The sequence below is a fragment of the Phragmites australis genome, chromosome 1 (genome assembly GCF_958298935.1).
Source record: "Phragmites australis chromosome 1, lpPhrAust1.1, whole genome shotgun sequence".
In the NCBI taxonomy this organism is placed as follows: Eukaryota; Viridiplantae; Streptophyta; class Magnoliopsida; order Poales; family Poaceae; genus Phragmites; species Phragmites australis.
In genome coordinates this window covers 46138528-46156091 of record NC_084921.1, presented here as the reverse complement: position 1 = coordinate 46156091, position 17564 = coordinate 46138528, and the positions used below count along the sequence as shown (strand labels likewise).

General features: G+C 43.7%; 2 protein-coding genes and 1 long non-coding RNA gene across 4 annotated transcripts; 2 read left to right on the top strand and 1 right to left on the bottom strand.

The window, feature by feature from the left end:
• The first annotated feature begins 208 nt into the window (after positions 1 to 208).
• Positions 209 to 2710, top strand: LOC133922602 (protein GAMETE CELL DEFECTIVE 1, mitochondrial-like). The gene is made up of 3 exons (XM_062367994.1): positions 209 to 929; positions 1770 to 1959; positions 2191 to 2710. Exons 1-3 carry the CDS (start codon positions 259 to 261, stop codon positions 2416 to 2418), a joined length of 1089 nt encoding a protein of 362 aa, XP_062223978.1. The 5' UTR covers positions 209 to 258; the 3' UTR covers positions 2419 to 2710.
• Positions 2711 to 8244: 5534 nt separating this feature from the next.
• LOC133922586 (probable glycerol-3-phosphate dehydrogenase [NAD(+)] 2, cytosolic) lies at positions 8245 to 11572 on the top strand. The gene is made up of 5 exons (XM_062367972.1): positions 8245 to 9319; positions 9888 to 10109; positions 10526 to 10773; positions 10875 to 11014; positions 11294 to 11572. Exons 1-5 carry the CDS (start codon positions 8659 to 8661, stop codon positions 11433 to 11435), a joined length of 1413 nt encoding a protein of 470 aa, XP_062223956.1. The 5' UTR covers positions 8245 to 8658; the 3' UTR covers positions 11436 to 11572.
• Positions 11573 to 13105: 1533 nt separating this feature from the next.
• LOC133922578 (uncharacterized) lies at positions 13106 to 16191 on the bottom strand. Of its 2 annotated transcripts, XR_009910504.1 has the most exons (7): positions 16046 to 16191; positions 15811 to 15950; positions 15657 to 15715; positions 15505 to 15552; positions 15239 to 15440; positions 14817 to 15105; positions 13106 to 14728 (listed from the first exon to the last, which is right to left on the bottom strand). It is a non-coding gene; the product is annotated as an uncharacterized LOC133922578 (long non-coding RNA). The 2 variants fall into 2 exon arrangements; XR_009910503.1 differs by having other exon boundaries at positions 13106 to 15105.
• Between the last annotated feature and the right edge of the window lie 1373 nt (positions 16192 to 17564).

Here is a 17564-nt window from a genome sequence, read left to right as displayed (position 1 = left end):
GAGAATGGATTGCTTGAATTCTTTTTTTCGAACACCATGGATTGCATGAATTCATCTACTCGTTTTCTTAGAAGAATGAATTCGTCTACTCAGAGCCCAATATTTCCCAAGAAGACAGACAATTTTGACGTGGGCCAAAATAAATGGGCTCCATGCTCAACACAGGCCTGCCTGCCCGCTTTGCTCAGCCAGCCACCTCCATTGAAACCGTGGAAATGCCATAGCCCACTCAAACCAGCGGAAGTGCGGAACCACAAAATGCTCGCCCTCCGCAAAACCCTCCTCCACGGCCGCCTCCCTGTGCCGCCGGCCGCCGTCGCTGCCTCATCTCGGATCTCCTCCCTCCTCCGCCTCCTCTCCTCCGCCTCCTCCTTTCCCGGGGACAGCGGAGGCGGGGACGAATGGGGCGCCTCCTCCTTCCCCGGAGGCGGCGGAGGCGGGAACGGGGACGAATGGGGCTCTTCCTGGTCCACCGGCCTCACCAAGGACCACTTCGACGGGTCCTCGCCCTCTGTCGGACGCCCGGTATCCTCCCCCTCCGCGCCCGTCTCCCGTGAGCTGGCGACCGTGCGCGCCATGGACGAGGAGGACGACATGATCCGGGACTTGGAGCGCGACAACCGCGAGTCGAAGGCGTTCGTGGATTCCTGGAACGACCGGATGCGGGAGACCTGCGCACTTCTGAAGCAGGTGCGGGAGCCGGGCGCCCGGGGCTCGTACCTCAAGGACTCGGAGAAGCAGGAGATGTACCGCCTGCACAAGGAGGATCCCGCGACGTACACTGTGGAGCGGCTCGCCAAGGACTTCCGCGTCATGCGGCAGCGCGTGCACGCCATCCTGTGGCTCAAGGAAATGGAGGAGGAGGAGGAGCGGAAGAGGGGCAAGCCGCTCGACGACTCCATCGAGATCCTGCTCGACAGCTGCCCAGAGTATGTGAAAGTGTTCGTTTGATCCGGTTTTCTGTTGATATATTTAGATCAGGTTCTCTTGGATTTTGACCTGTTTAACTTCAGGAACAACTGAAAGAGGTAAATGAGCTAGAAACATACACAGATCAACTCATGTGAGTATTTGGTAGTGACATCTATTTGTTGGGAATGCAAAGAGAGTTAGGATCCTGAGTTGTTGCGTCGAATGGAATTGCCCATTGCTCCAAATCACTCTCGTAAGGCATAGGTTAGAACTATATGATTTAGGAAACAGAAACCCATGTCTTTTTCTAATGGAACGTTGTAGTTTGGAGCTCAATGTCGCGAATGTAGGATTAGATATATAATTAAATGAATGAAATGATCTGACAAATTCGTGTTGAGGGTATGAGTATGTGTTCTGTTATATATTTGGCATAAAATAACTTGATGAGTTCATCATGTCTTCTGAAAATCTCTCTGTACGGGGTTACTGATTAGCTCGAGTGCTAAACATTACATGTCTAATTGTCCTGAGGAATTGTTAATTGAGGTATTGGTTTTAGGCAGCATTTCATTTTTCATGTGATATACAAGTAAGTTTGGTCATTAATGCTTTATAAACATCGAGGTCTCTGGTTTACAGTATTTTTCTGTATTTCTTTCATGAGAAGTCAGGGTCAATCTATCATTCTGGAAGAGAAAATTTGTATTTTGTAAGCCAGAATCATTTGAAATTTTAATCTTCTGTTGGGATAACTACATGCAATTGATGTGCCCTGTATTTTTCGTTATGATATTATTTTTGCCGAGTGATTAATGATATGCAACATCTGAACCTTCTTTTGTTTTTTCTTGCAGGTTTTTCAATTCTCATGACAGGGAATTTCATGTAGCATCCCTTCCATATAAACCTGACTTCAAAGTGATGCCTGAGGGCTGGGATGGCACAACACGAGATCCTGATGAGGTTCTGTATGAAATTTCAATGAAGGAAGACCAGATGTTGTATGAAGAATTTGTTCAACGCTTGGAGTTCAACAAGAAAAAGGTAAGGACTTTCATTGGCCTCCATCATCAATTGGACCTTCTTTATGTATCTGTTCGACAACTTCAGTGCATATCTGTGCTAATTTTATACTCCTGAAACGTTGTTATTTGTCTGTGTAATGCTCACAAAAATTTACAGCTGAAGCTATATCACTGCTGTTGTTAATTGCACGTACAAGTTTCTGCTTAAATTTTATATGGTAAACTGAGACAGATCATATATCGGATCCAGGTGGCAGGGGAGGTTAAGTGCCACAAGTACAGCAGACGCCGACCAGATGATGGATGGACCTACATGGTTGAGAAGATGGGGCCACAAGGAAAGCGTGGTGCAGGAGGCGGCTGGAAGTTCATCAGCTTACCTGATGGATCTAGCCGTGCACTAAATGATATGGAGAAGATGTATGTTAAGAGGGAGACTCCAAAACGGCGAAGGAGGATCATTGCACCGTACAAGTGACAGGGGCCTCAATGTGTCGCAATGCAAGTTTTCTCGACTTTTTTTTTTTGGCATTCTCGAGGGAAGTTGAAACTGTGAAATAGATCGGAACCACCAGCACTGATCATTTGCTTTTGCAGCCCAAGAGGTGGTTTGATTTACTTGTGTCGTTTGTAACATAGCCAGGCAACTCATTTCCCAGACACATACTTCATGGTCTCGATTTGCCAGGCAACACTCTATGTAGACTCTCAAGAAATCATTCTTGTTTCATAGAGACTTGAAATCCCTATTATGTTCCTTATGCCCTCAACTGCATGTAGTATGTTGTGTTGCTTCAACTTTCAAGCGCATATTCTTAATGGAGACCAACTTTGTGATCGGTTGGGAACATCTGTGGTTTAGTGAAATGAGGCATCCAACTTTCTCTTGTGAGACGACGTAGTCACAGTGCGTCTCGTCTGCTCACCTGCCTGCATATCAACTACTCTTGGAACCTGGTAGTAGCGGTTTTCAGCACGTCTGTGTTATTGATGCACTAGTGTTTTGTGAACCCTGTTAGGCTGTTTGAATCATGTCACCATATCCGGGTTTGGATCAGCTATGGTTAGGAGTGGCAACGGGGCGAGACGGGTGGAATACGCTAAACTCAAAACTTAAAACCTATTCTATAGGATCAAGAATAATGATCAGAGGAGGATGAATAATTATTTTATAAATTTTTGGTAAAACTGATTATCGTCTTCTATTATAGTCACCCAATGCATCTTAAAATTAAAGCGGAAGTAAACTAGAGTGAAACAAGTTGCTATAAAAATCACAAAGAAAGTATGGCTCCCGTAGTTAGAATTAAACACTTTTCGTTGAAACCCAATTCATATATCATCGCACACAAAAGCTTGCAACTTAAAAAATAAACACTTAGATCCAACAGATAGATTCCAGATGAAGGAACTCTTCAAGTTGATAATATAGAGGCAACAGAATTTAAAATCCACTTATATATATATATATATATATATATATATATATATATATATATTTTTGTATGTGAATTTTATATCTCTGTCAATAAGAAGAACAACTTCAACAAAAGATAAAAATTCAACCCTTAAGCAAAAATAAAAATTACAACAAAAATCGAAAAACTTGCAACAAAGTTACAGAGCCAATAGAAAGAGACTAAAAAAGATGAACACAAACATGAGAGCAAAATTAATCTTTATTACTTACATAGGTCGGCCCTATTTTCATTAAATTATAAAGTATTTTGCTAAAAAAAACTCTCACCTAATACATAGGCTATGTCATCCTCTCCCTCTTCTCTAAAACCCTAGCAATCAAACTCAAAAATGACTGGCTCAAAGGATTTAACCAGTCATTCCCTCTATTTATAGCCTAGGTTCCTTAACTTCTAAGTTTCCTGGATTATTCTCAAGCTGTCTTTCTCTTCCAATACTGTAAGACCCCAACCCAGGGTCTCTTGTGCTACTAGTATCAGTCTCTAGATCATATAGCTGATACGCACAATATAACAATTGTAGTATCACAGTCAAACTTTGTACATAAATATTATAGTTTAGAGTATAAAAGGTTACAAACCATACTGTATATTACAAATCTGGTGGAACGGCCAACAAAAAGTATAGCGAAAAGCAAATACCTAAAGCCACAAGCGGCTAGGGTGTGAATGCGACTTCTAAGACTACTCTTCATCCTGGCCTTCACCTCCGGCGAAGTCAGTGTCGGCTTCCTCATCTGAATGACAGCAAGAGTGTAACATTCTGAGTTTAAACATGTTAATTAGTTGCAAATTTCACTCTAAATTAAAACTTTTTATGATTAATTAGGCTAACTAAGATTAAGGAAATAGGTATATGAAGGTATATATATACCAATATGTATACATTCATATATATTAAAGGTACTAAGTTGAATAGGTGTTCCAAAATGCACTAGTATCAATTTCAAAATAGTCCCTATATTGAATTGGTTTATACACATTAGTTTGAGGTTTTTTTGGCTCTTTGTGTGGAGATTTAAAATTGAATATCTCTCAATTTCAAATTTACTCTTAGATTCTGTTCAGCTCAAATCCAATTTAAGTTCAAATCCTTTGATTCAAATCATCTTAGAAAGCTCTAGATCCAAGTCTAAATCAAAGATCAAATATTCTAAATGGTGCTGATCATAATCCAAAGTTGAATCCAAATTCAAATACTCTATTGAATTTATCCCAAAATTTCCTCTCTTTTCCTTTTTCCATTTCCTTCCTAGGCCAAATCCTTCTCCTCTCTCTTCTCCCTGACGCAACCCAGTTGTCTAACCCAACCGGCTATCTCTTTCCCACCCCCGTGCGCCCGGCCCAGCTGTGACCCCGCACGCTCGCCCACACCCTGCGCACCTCGGCCGTTCGCGTGTCAGCCATCCGACGCGCGCCCGCGCGCCCTCTCCTTTCTCCTTCCTCCTCCACCTCACCATGACGTCGACTGCCATTTCCCCCTTTCCGGGAAATATCCCAACTAACCTCCGCTTCTCCCGCTCTCTCCTTTCTCTCTTGCTCTCTCTCCACCCATGCCGCGTGACTTTCACGCCCCACCCGCATGTGGATTGAGCAGAGTGCCCACTCCACTAGAAACGTGGTGGGCGTTGCCCACCGCCTCGCTAGTGCACTGTTCGTCGACGTCCGTGTGACGCCAACATTCTCACCGTATCTCGGTGCGCCCCTTCCCCTCTATAAATAGCTTAGACCCATCCTCTCTCCTCCCCCTTTTCCCTAATTCACCACCGCCGCGCCCGTTCGCTCCACCGCAGCTCATCGTTGCTTCGCCGGCCGCCGTCCCATTCTCACCGTCTCCGAGCATGGTGAGCCACCCCGGATCCCTTAGTGCCCCTCCTAGATAGTGTGCCATCAGCCCCGTGCTCTCTCTTGGTTGGTTGCTACACGCTGTCGCAGTTTGTCTTCCGCCGCCATGCTTTTGCTCATGTGGACTACGCGATGTGCGCTCATGTGGACTACGCGACGTGCGAGCAGACCTAACCACATGCACGCAGGTGCGCGAGCACGATGGCTGAACTAAGCACCGAAGGAGGGAATGGCGGCTGTCGGAGGGTGAACTCCTGTCGCAGGGATCCCGAGAGACCCCTTTTTAGAGATTCGGCCGGGGGGATGATCCTGGAAAAGCTTGTTTGGGAAATAAGCGGGAACGGAAACAAATGCGATGGCTGGTGGGAGATGATCGCCCTAATGCGAGAAAAATGGGTGCACCGGGGTTCAGACAGGTTCGGGCCGCACGGAGGCGTAACACCCTACTCCTGTGTAAGCGCTATATTTATCCTTGAAGGGAATTCTTCAAGGATGTATCTGGTTCCAAGGGGAGAGCCGTTTACACAGAGCTTGAGGCTCTCGTGTTCTAGCTTGGCTTGAGCTGGTTCGAGCGTCTGCATCCTCTTCTTCACACACTTCCGGTCCCTCTTCGGTCTGGTTCGTCGGGGGATCCTCCTTTAGTGTTCTCCATCCTTTCCTTTTATAGGCGTGCCGACCTCAACATATCCTGAATGGGAAAGAGGGGATGCGAATGCTAAGATGCCACGGAGAAAGGTGTAATCATTTCGTCTTGACGAAGTGACAGGGACGGTGGAGAAATGCGGCGCACATCCGACCATTCGCCACTGTGGAAGCCCTCGGGCGCCATAAAGGGGGCCCACCGGGCAGCCTCAGAGGTGCCCGGTGCGCCCACCCTGTCTTGTTCTTCTGCCAGGGCAGGATGGCAGGCGGAGCGCTTCGATCTTGGCAACGTTATCCCGAGGCACCCGGATGAAACGGGACGGGACCCGTGCATTTAATGGACCCACACCCCCCCTGCCAGTTCATGGCAGGGTCTGACACTGGGGCGTGGGCAACTGAGAATGTCAGGATGTCAGGATGTCAGGCCGCGCGTGCCTATTAAATGCGGCATTGGGCCTTTGACTGGATGACACCCTGACGACGGGACCCTTCGGGTCGTCGAATGATCTTGCGCGAACCTTCGGGGAACCGAGTCCTCGGGGGCTGCCACATGCAGCCCCGAGCACCCTCCCCCGAGCACTTGAGTGAGACCTTCGGGGAACCGAGTCCTCGGGGGCTGCCACGTGCAGCCCCGAGCACTCTCTCCCGAGCACTTCGGTGGGACCTTCGGGGCACCGAGTCCTCGGGGGCTGCCACGTGCAGCCCCGAGCACTCTCTCCCGAGCACTTCGGCGGGACCTTCGGGGCACCGAGTCCTCGGGGGCTGCCACGTGCAGCCCCGAGCACTCTCTCCCGAGCACTTCCTTCTTGGTATTCGGGCTCTGCGGATCATCGGGGAACTAGGGTGCTTGGGAACCAGAGGCGGCGGCCCCGAACACCTTCTCCCGGGACTTAGCTTCTTCTTACCTTGCAGGGTGGTGACATGTGGCGGATGGCCGCCCTGGTCTCGGGACTTAGGGACCCCTGGTTCTGAATACACCGACAGCGGCGAGCAAGCATGGTAGAGCCGTGCCGACGAGCTTGCCAAAAATGGGTTTCCACCAGGGTTTCTTGACTAGATGCTAACACCGGCTGCCTATGCGCTACAGGGAACTCGGCTAAGGGCTTATCGATGATGGCTCAGGGCTGGAGCGATGCCAGATGGCGGCTGGAGAGGGTCGAGGCGATGACAAAGAATCGGGCAACACCTCCCCTCAACTACATGTGGTCAACCTGCACTGAAAAGGGGGCTAAAGCTCCCTAGGCTACTCGACACAAAGGCTGGACCACACATGGGCATAAGCACGCCGGCGGCGAGCAATCACATGGTGGAGCAGAACATGGGGCTGCATGGGGCTGAACATGGGGCTAATTTTTGAGGTGTGATGGGTAGTTATGAATTAATCTAGTCGCAACATATTTATACAATCCTGCATGTTACAATAATTAATTCATGAGTTTATGTATTTTTAAAAGACATAGGATCATATAAGAAGACTAACAAAATTAGTTTCATGATTTTTGGATTAGCAAAGAGTAAACTATGCATTTAACTTAGTTTAACAAATATATTTTCTCACAGAAAAATTTGAACTTTTTTTGTGAGTATAAATACTTTTATCATATAAATCATGTTACAAGGAAATCAACAAAAAAAATTTCACTTGATTTGAAGCTCAGATGAATTAGTTATTGATTTTACAAGATTGAGATAATTTTTATGTTTTTTTTAACTTCATTGAAAATTGAGAAAACCGAGCGGTTACCGACAATGCGAAAAATTTGAGAAAACCGCTCGGTAACCGGTCCAAACTGACTAGTTACGGAGCGGCTAAAATCACGATTTTTTTTCCAAATTTCAAATTTTACCAAATAAATTTTATCTAATTTTTAATTAGTTACCACAGTAACCATAACTTTTCGATTACGACTGAGCTCCCATCGGTAAACTGAACCTGGCTGTGCGTGGCCCTGACTATATTGCCTCCAAATTCAAGTGGTACCTTTCCAGGCTGCAATTGAGTGCGAAAAGGGCTGCTTGATTCCGTGCAAGTTTCTCCTTTGTCAGGTCGATTGTTTATGCACTGCACTCTGTGCAGATTTCGAGCTCGCACTAGTTTCTTTTTGCGAGGATTGGATCGGTTTTGGATTTGTAGACATGGCAATTCTTTCCCAGGAAGAAAGAGACCAAAAATAGTCCCGACACTGTTGCAGAAGCACCCCTTCCTGTGGCGCTTTTTGATGGCCACACGCCGGACGCATCCGTGACCGCGCCTTCGGCCACGACCAGCGCCTGTGCCACGCCACCGCCGCAGCGATGCCTGGCAGAAGCAAAACCCCTCCAATCGGCCACCCACCACCGCCTCGCTTTCGGCTGGTCACTGTTCCGCTTCGTTCGCAGGAACTAATCTGCCCGAACCGAGACGACGTGTCACCGCGCACCAACCGGCTAACGTTCCAGAGGCGCCCGGGCCGGCGTCCAGCTTTGAACAAGCCCGCTCCCCTCCTCGGTCCCTCCGACGGTTTGTCACCTTGCTGCGATTCGGCGGCCAAACCCACCCGAACTCGGCTCGCACGCCCGAGTCGAGCTGGACTACGAAAAATGCCGTCCGTTCCTCTCCCCCTCTCTCTGTCCCGGTTAGCTCTAGCTTGCGTCGCGTAATCCAGCCCTCCCCGTCTCTTCTCTGGAACGAGCCAAGTCGGGTTATGTAGCTCGCGCACCTGCGCTTGCCTTGCTTGCTTGCGGCGAGAGTGGAAGAGGAGGGGGCAAAGGCAATGGGTGGAGCGGAGGGGCCGCGCGCGGGCGCGGTGGCGGCGGGCCACCCGAACGGGCACGCCAACGGGGCGGTGGAGGAGAAGCTGGACGAGCTGCGGCGGCAGCTGGGGAAGGCGGACGGCGACCCGCTCAGGATCGTCGGCGTCGGGGCGGGCGCCTGGGGCAGCGTCTTCTGCGCGCTGCTGCAGGACGCCTACGGCCACCTCCGAGACAAGGCGCAGGTCCGCATCTGGCGCCGCCCGGGCCGCGCAGTCGACCGCGCCACCGCCGAGCACCTCTTCGAGGTCATCAACGCGCGCGAGGACGTCCTACGACGCCTGATCCGACGCTGCGCCTACCTCAAGTACGTCGAGGGCCGCCTCGGCGACCGCACGCTCAACGCCGACGAGATACTCAGGGACGGGTTCTGCCTCAACATTATCGACACGCCGCTCTGCCCGCTCAAGGTCGTCACCAACCTGCAGGAGGCCGTCTGGGACGCCGACATTGTCGTCAACGGGCTGCCCTCCACGGAGACCAGGGAGGTGTTTGGGGAGATCGGGAGGTATTGGAAGGAGAGGATTACTGCACCGATCATCATCTCGCTGGCCAAGGGGATAGAGGCCTCCCTGGATCCTGTGCCACGGATCATAACTCCGACGCAGATGATTAGCAATGCAAGTGAGGTCCCTTTCGTTTACTCAATCATATAATTGTGCTATTTCCTTGCTGAATTCAAGCTTTGTTCTATTGTTATTGGTGGTTCTCCTCGGTTATATCGAACTTGATCGCCTTCAGCTTCTTCAGTCCATCACCCACAATATGCAATTGCAATTGTCAAGCTGGATTTTTTTTGTTATTTCAGTCATGTTATTGAAGAAATTCACATGTGAATGAATGTCTCCTCAATCAGATTCCTGGAGCAAGATATAACTCCAAATATGGTTCATGCTAAAATTTGCAAAATGCCTTATTTTTTTACTAGAATAATCTACACAGCTATATTCATTGTATGACTATACTTCATATGATCATGTATTATCACTCATGTCTTCTATTGCTTAGCGTCACATAGTAGTTTACCAGGCGCTGCCTGAATAGCATATTCTAATTTCCTGTTTCTGCACACAAAACAATGCAATGTATTTTTACAGATTTTATTTAGGCCAGTTCAAGTTTATATTTTCAAACTTCATTCCTTGTGGTGTGCAGCTTTTGCTTGTGATTTATGGACTATTGGTTAATGCAGCTGGGGTTCCATTGGAGAACATTCTATATCTTGGTGGCCCTAATATCGCTTCTGAAATTTACAACAAAGAATATGCAAATGCACGCATTTGTGGAGCCGGCAAATGGAGGAAACCTCTGGCGAAGTTTTTGAGGCAGCCTCATTTTATTGTGTGGGATAATAGTGACCTCATCACTCATGAGGTCATGGGAGGCTTAAAAAATGTATATGCTATCGGTGCTGGTAATTTCTATTTGCTTGTCTCACTGTTTTTCTTATGTTCTGTTGCCACTTAAAGCATAAACTGTTTTGACCTTCAGCACAATACTTCACCCCTTATGTTGGAAATTTAGAATTTCGTCCCAACTTGATTTAATATTCTCTAGTCAGTATGTTACCTCCTTATAGCATTTTCTCATGCACTGCTTCCTACAAAATGCATTGTCTTAAAGGACAATATGATAAGCAAGTCATAGCATCTTAACTGCTGTTATTGCCCATAAGAAAGATTCAATGGGCAAGATTGCAAGAAGTGATGAGAAACGCATGCTGCAGTGATCTTTCTTCAATGCACATAGCTATGCGCTCAGTCACAACTGTACGTGTTTATTAATTGTCTATTGTTCAATTAATTTGCTGAAGATTTTTTTATCTTGCAGGCATGGTAGCAGCGCTAACCAATGAGAGTGCAACCAGCAAATCCGTTTACTTTGCACTTTGCACGTCTGAGATGATCTACATCACACACCTTCTGGAAGAAGAACCTGCAAAACTTGCTGGACCGCTGTTAGCTGACACTTATGTCACATTGTTGAAAGGTCGCAATGCATGGTATGGGCATAAGCTAGCTAAAGGGGAATTGACATTGGAAATGGGTGACAGCATAAAAGGCAAAGGGACCATTCAGGTTTGCCCTTTTATTTTGATTGTCATCTAAATTTCCAAGAACTGTGAAAATATACCCAAATGGTTCATGTAATAAATTATCATGTTGTTATTTCATTTCAGGGTGTTTCTGCAGTTGATGCGTTTTATGAGCTTCTTAGTCAGGATAGCTTAAGTGTGATGCATCCAGAAGCCAACAGATCTGTTGCACCGGTTGAGATGTGCCCAATCCTAAAAGCACTATACAGAATTTTGATCAGGAGGTTAGAATGCTTCTTGTTTTTTGATAATTTAACAAAAGCCCTTGTTTTGTTAAACAGTCATAGGTTTGAGGCCACCGTGATCGACACCAGATACTTTTTTATTGGATTACCTCTGTCAGTAACTTATATTACCAAGTGCCAACCAATCCATACTGATATCTTGATTGACGTGGTTCCCTTCAATTGCTGCCTGTGATGCCATGCTATTATACTTTATACTAGTATTTTTTTTTCTTTTGCCATATTCAACTGAGTTGATTTGTGTACATATGTGCACAGGGAACTTCCTCCCGAGTCGATTCTTCAGGCTATAAGAGATGAGACAATGTATGATCCACGTGAAAGAATTGAGATGGCACAAGGTCACTCACTTTACCGACCATCTCTTCTTGGTCAACCTAAAGGAGATGCCAAAGCCTAGACAGATTCCTTTTTTTCATTTCCTTTATTGGTTAAATCTATGTGGCTATGTGCTCTTATGCATGTTGTTGTTGTTGTAACATTAGAAAGTCTGAGAAGATACTTTATCGAGCTTATTAAGTGGCTTGATGTGTTTCATGCTTCTCTCTTGTTTATAATCTGTTTGGTGATTTAATGACAATCATATTTGTGTTTAGTAGGGGGGGGGGGGGGGGATGATGCAATTAACTTTTTTTGTCCGAAATGTCTCTATAGTCTATAAGCTGCACCAGTTTGTGCAGAATGATAGCTGTTGTGGATGATTTGTTCTATCTTTGAACACAGTTGACACGTACTCAAACTAAATAGGGCAAGAAGCTGCTGGCTTTTAATTTGATGGCGCCAAAGCTTACTGTAAATATGAAACGACTGATCTTCCCCGCAACTAAGGGTCTGATGTTCTGTTAACATATAATTGTATGACAATATGGAAGTATAAGAACGACATACACGAAGATTTTGAATGCAGCAACGAAACAGTGCAAAGCCTGTATGCCCAAGCAAGCAACATAACTGTCTATCAATAGCTGCAAGCAGGGTTCGAAAATTTGACAGTTACCGAGCAAAAATCACGATAACCGGCCATCTCGGTCCGGCTCGGTTTCAGAAACCAAATGGTAACCAAATTTGAATTCAAAAAAGTCAAAAAAAATCTTTAAAAAACTAGACATAATTTTAAGACCTTCCGTGAAAAAAATTCAAAAATAATATCGTTTGCATCATATTCTATAGGGAGGAAGTTTGAAAAAAAATGAAAAAAATTGAAGCGTGCGGCTCAATTATTACCTCATGTTAAGAAAAAGTTTAACATGCAAACACATATTTTTCTTGTGTAGAATGTATCTTAAGATGATCTTTAAAATTGATTTCACTTTATTTAGAGTTTTATTAATTTCCACAAGCATAAAATGAATATGTTAAGAAACAACACTGTAATTAACTTTTTCATGTCTACTATTATTTTTTCTACGTAAATCATAGTATAAATAAACTAATAAAAGTGATTTCACTAATTTTTTAGTGTGATGTGTCAGTTATGAATTAATCTAGTCGCAACATATTTACACAATCCTGCATGTTACAATAACTAATTCATGACTTCATGTATTTTTAAAAGACATAGGATCATGTAAGAAGACTAACAAAATTAATTTCATAATTTTTAGATTAGCAAAGAGTAAACTATGCATTTAACTTGGTTTAACAAATACATTTTCTCACAGAAGATTTTGAACTTTTTTATGAGTATAAATACTTTTATCATGTAGATCATGTTACAAGAAAATCAACAAATTTGTTTCACTTGATTTAAAACTCAGATGAATTAGTTATTGATTTTACAAGATCTAGATAATTTTTGGGTTTTTTTGTTAAACTTCGCTGAAAATCGAGAAAACCGAGCGGTTACCAACAATACGGAAAATTCGAGAAAACCGCTCGGTAACCGATCCAATTCGACCGGTTACCAAGTGAGTAAAATCACGATTTTTCCCCCAAATTTCAAATTTATTCAAATAAATTTTGTCCAATTTTTTTTGAAAATTCGACCGGTTCCCGCGGTAATCACGAATTTTCGGTTACCGAGCTCCGATCGGTAACGAAAACCCTGGCTGCAAGTGCCTAAACCTCTAGATATCTGCATTGTTTCAAATAGGTACCAAAGAATGATGGGATGAAATCATGATATCTGCAATTCTGCACCCTTATCAAAGGAAGAGTGCGCACTACCGATATCACAGTATCTATAAGGCTACGGGCAAAAGATCCTCTTAGCAGTGTCATGCAGGCTCAATGATAGAAAGACATGTTCCTAGATCTCTAACGATAGCAAAATATCCTATCCAGATTCGCTATTACAGCGGTACATGTAAATCCCTGAGATACTATAATCCAAATAAGGCACTAAATGGTAAAATTCCTTTCAGCAAATTTCATCCCTAATCATTGGCCATCATCCCTAATCATTGGACATGCTATATACTGTATAAAAATAACAAATCTGTTCGAACAAGGATGCCGTTGCAAACCACAGGCACCTTCCTAGTGGAGGAGTGAGTTTCAGTGCAAGCATCAAACCTGCTGAATTTGGAGGCAGATAGTTGAGTACCTTGCAACGGAAATAAAAAAATACATAAGATGACATCAAACATATGTAGAAGTTTAGAGGCAATCAACATAATCAAGACAATGGTATATATGGAAGCCAGCTGAACAAAATTCCCATGGACATCATCAACCAGAAGGTTCAACACAAAGAAGTGCAACAGGCTAGGAGTTATTGAATATTGTTATAACAATACTCTGAAATATTCAACTCATTGCAGAATGTACTCATTTAAATAGGAGTACGCAGTAAGCACTGAAGGAGGTGAAGCCTGACAGGGTGTTTTCCTGGCAGGCTAGCTCAAAGGAGACAAACAAACGCATTGTAACTTATCAGATTGGCCACGATGATTTATTGTATAGTGAACCACACAAAAAGAACGCAGCTTGAGACCCTTGTGTTGCAATATTAGAATGCACATTGGACTTTGCTGTTACAGATCGGTAAAGGATAATGTTAATTAGCTGCCGCAACTAATGTTTTAGAAAAGACAACGGCTACCAATGAAGCTCAATAAGACTAATTTTGCTACTCTCAACAGACAAGAACTCAGAAATCAAAACAGTAGATACAAAAATTCAGAGGCCAAAACTGCAGTACATAGAAAAAATTCAGAGACCAAAATTGCATTACATAATAGTATTTCCAGCTCCATGTCAGTATCACAGTTCATCTAACCTCATCCTTCAACTGAAAAGTGGGCTAAAGATGATGCCAAGAAGGAACTACCAAATAAATTATTAGCTCAGGGGATGTTAGCTGCAAAGTATTTCAGTAAATATATAGAGATTCTCTTTATTACTGCAATTACTTACAAACATATGACTAATTACCCAACCTTACATCTAAATAAATAATTACCCAACCTTAAAAATAGAAGCTACATGACTTCACCATAGACCTCCAAAGCAACATATATACATCCGTAGCCTTGTAAACTCCCTCTAGCTGTTCTGATTTCTGAATATAACCAACTGGACGATAGTGACAAACAAGTCGTTGGAACATGATGATATGTTGCACGACACGTAGAAGTACACCTAGCCAAGACAGGAGCAGCGGCGGCTAGAAAAGGATTCCAAAACCACCTTTACCAGTTCTTGAGTTCATAAAATTGTAGAGTGACTTCAGCCTTCTACTTACCATCAACACTGAAAAGAATATGCCGATTTCGGAAATGCAACCACCAAAACAGCAAATCAACAGAAAAAAAAAGGCTGATGCAGTCAGTTGTAGTACCAAAATGCAACTGCAAATTTATGGCCCTTATTTTTCACAAGCATCAGAGTACCTTTCAATAAAAGTTGGCAGTAGACCAATTACTGTGTTGCAAAATTAATGCAAATGTTTAGTTGAAAGCTTTGTGTTAATTGAGCACCAGTATAATCTCCAATATTATGCTTTCGATTATGGGTGATCTATGTGACATACATACTGCTAATCATTAATGAGCATAATACAAAACTGACTGGCCCCGCATACCATATCTGTTATTCAGGTGACGTTCCCTGAGATATCAAGAAGTTCCCTGTGATAGAGATAATAAGACAAAACCCATGAACAATGACTTGTAAGTATTGAGACATTCTAAAACAGTTATGTGCACATAGTAAAATCACTTTCAGGATGCGGCCATTCGATTTAGCAAGAGCTATCCATACCAGCATGCGCCAAGCCGGGGCTCGCTTCCCCTTGCATTGCAGGTGGATAAGCACTCCAAAGATCTATCCCAATGTTCAAAATTAGGGTGCCATTCCGCCCGCTCGGGTGCAGACACCAGAAGCTTCGGGGCAGATCTCCCCTTCACTGGATACGGTGACTCGACAGCAACATAGCACACAACAGCAGCATGAGACGGCTCACCTGGCAAACACAAGTCTTTAATCACCCACACCTTTCCAAAGGAGCAGCTCAAGACAAAACCAACCTTCAGCTGATGTGTTACCAGTTTTCCTCTTCTTATGCGCAGACGAATCTTGTAGAAAACAAACATGAAACACACAAAGCCATAAGCATACCAATTATGGGGAACATGCAATTTAAAAATGGTCCATTGCGTCACAGCAAGTTGTTTGGTACCTTATGGTCAGTGCCATCATCTCTCGTCTCTTAACGACTCCTCATTGCCGTTGTCACCGCTGCACACGCAATAAAATTCAAACTCAATTTAACCAAAAAAGAAAAGGGGGCAAAAAATTAAACCAGATAACTCTGCAAAAGCGAAAGCTGGTACCTCCGGGAGGCGTCCTCGTCGGACGGCGCGCCGGAGCTGCTCTTCTCAGGCAATGTGCCCCCGCCCTTCTCCTTGCCCTTCCCTTCCGTCGTCGCCGCCGCCGCCACCGCGACAGCTTCACTCGTCGAGTAAGGCACGCCCTGCACAGCAGCAGCAGCAAATTCAAACCAAATCGAAGCCTAATTCCTCCCATTGGACACGGGAGATCACCAAAGGAGGAGGCTCGTGCACTCACCGGGCCATGGACGCGTGCGCGTAGTACGCCGCCGTTGCGGCCGGGTGGTAGATGGGGAACGGCACCGGTGCGCGTATGGAGCCCCCGCCGTCACCGCCGCCATCAGGTACTGCATCCGGGGACAAGCAAGCAAAGCAAACCTTAGTCACAACAGCCCGACGAAACCTAATTTTTCAGGAACCAGCTATTTTTATCGCACGTCTAGTCATACCCTATTTATTGGTGTGATCAAAATGGCCACGCTGGCAGAAACCCCGACACCTTTACACGTGAGTTCAACGTGGCGATCTGAGTCACGCTATTTGGATGAACAGTATTTTCGCGGATGAACACTGTTTTTAGCGGCTTCAATTGTTCTACTTCCGCTTTCTCTATTTGAGCAGTAGGCTTGCCGTACTCTAAAATTCATGAAATTTTTCCTGTATGTCCTACAATTCATGATGAATCCATTTTAAAAGGATTCACCTCGATACTCATCTAGGTTTCAAAATAAAAAAACTAAAAAAATAGTTACTTTTAGAAATTCTAGTAATTTTTAAGGCCTCAAATAAATTCCTAAAAATCTGAGAAAATTCACTAATATTTCTCTCATGTGACGTAATAATTTCTAAAGGTGTTTCCAACCCTAGTTTACTTGGTGAAAAAGTAATTTCCTTTGTAATGCTTCATTTATATGTATTTTTATCATTTCATACTATTTAGCCTTGTAAACGCCCTCTAAATAATTAGCAATTATGTTCAATTTTTCTCAAAATTTTGCTAGCGCTTAATGCAATATGTACATGTCCTATTTGCAAACATGCACATCCAATAGAGTTGTAGAATTTGAATTATTCAATTTCGAATGTTGGTATATGTTACAATTTATTCTATAACAATAATACTTAGGTGACTTGTGGAGCCAAAAAGAATTGCCATTTGCGGTCTAAACCATACCAAATTTTTTGTATGGATAGTTCAGAATATGTTTTAGCCGAATCACACATATAATTTTTAGGAAGACTAATAAACTTTAAATAAGTAGACTAAAGAGAAAGAATAAATGAAAAAGAGTAAAGATTGGTATATAAATTACAATATAAATTATTTCGGATGATAGGTATAACTACATAAAATAACTTATTGTAATTTAAATACCAATCTTTACTCTTTTTCATTTATTTCTCTTTAGTCTACTTATTTAAAGTTTATTAGTCTTTCTAAAAATCATGTGTGTGGTTCGACTAAAACATATTTTGAACTATCCATACAATAAATTTGGTATGATTTAGACCGCAAATGGTAATTCTTTTTGGCTCCACAAGTCACCTAAGTATTATTGTTATAGAATAAATTGTAACATATACCAACATTCGAAATTGAATAATTTAAATTCTACGACTCTATTGGATGTGCATGTTTACAAATAGGACATGTACATGTTGCATTAAGCGTTGGCAAAATTTTGAGAAAAATCGAACATAATTGCTAATTATTTAGAGGGCGTTTACAAGGCTAAATAGTATGAAATTATAAAAAT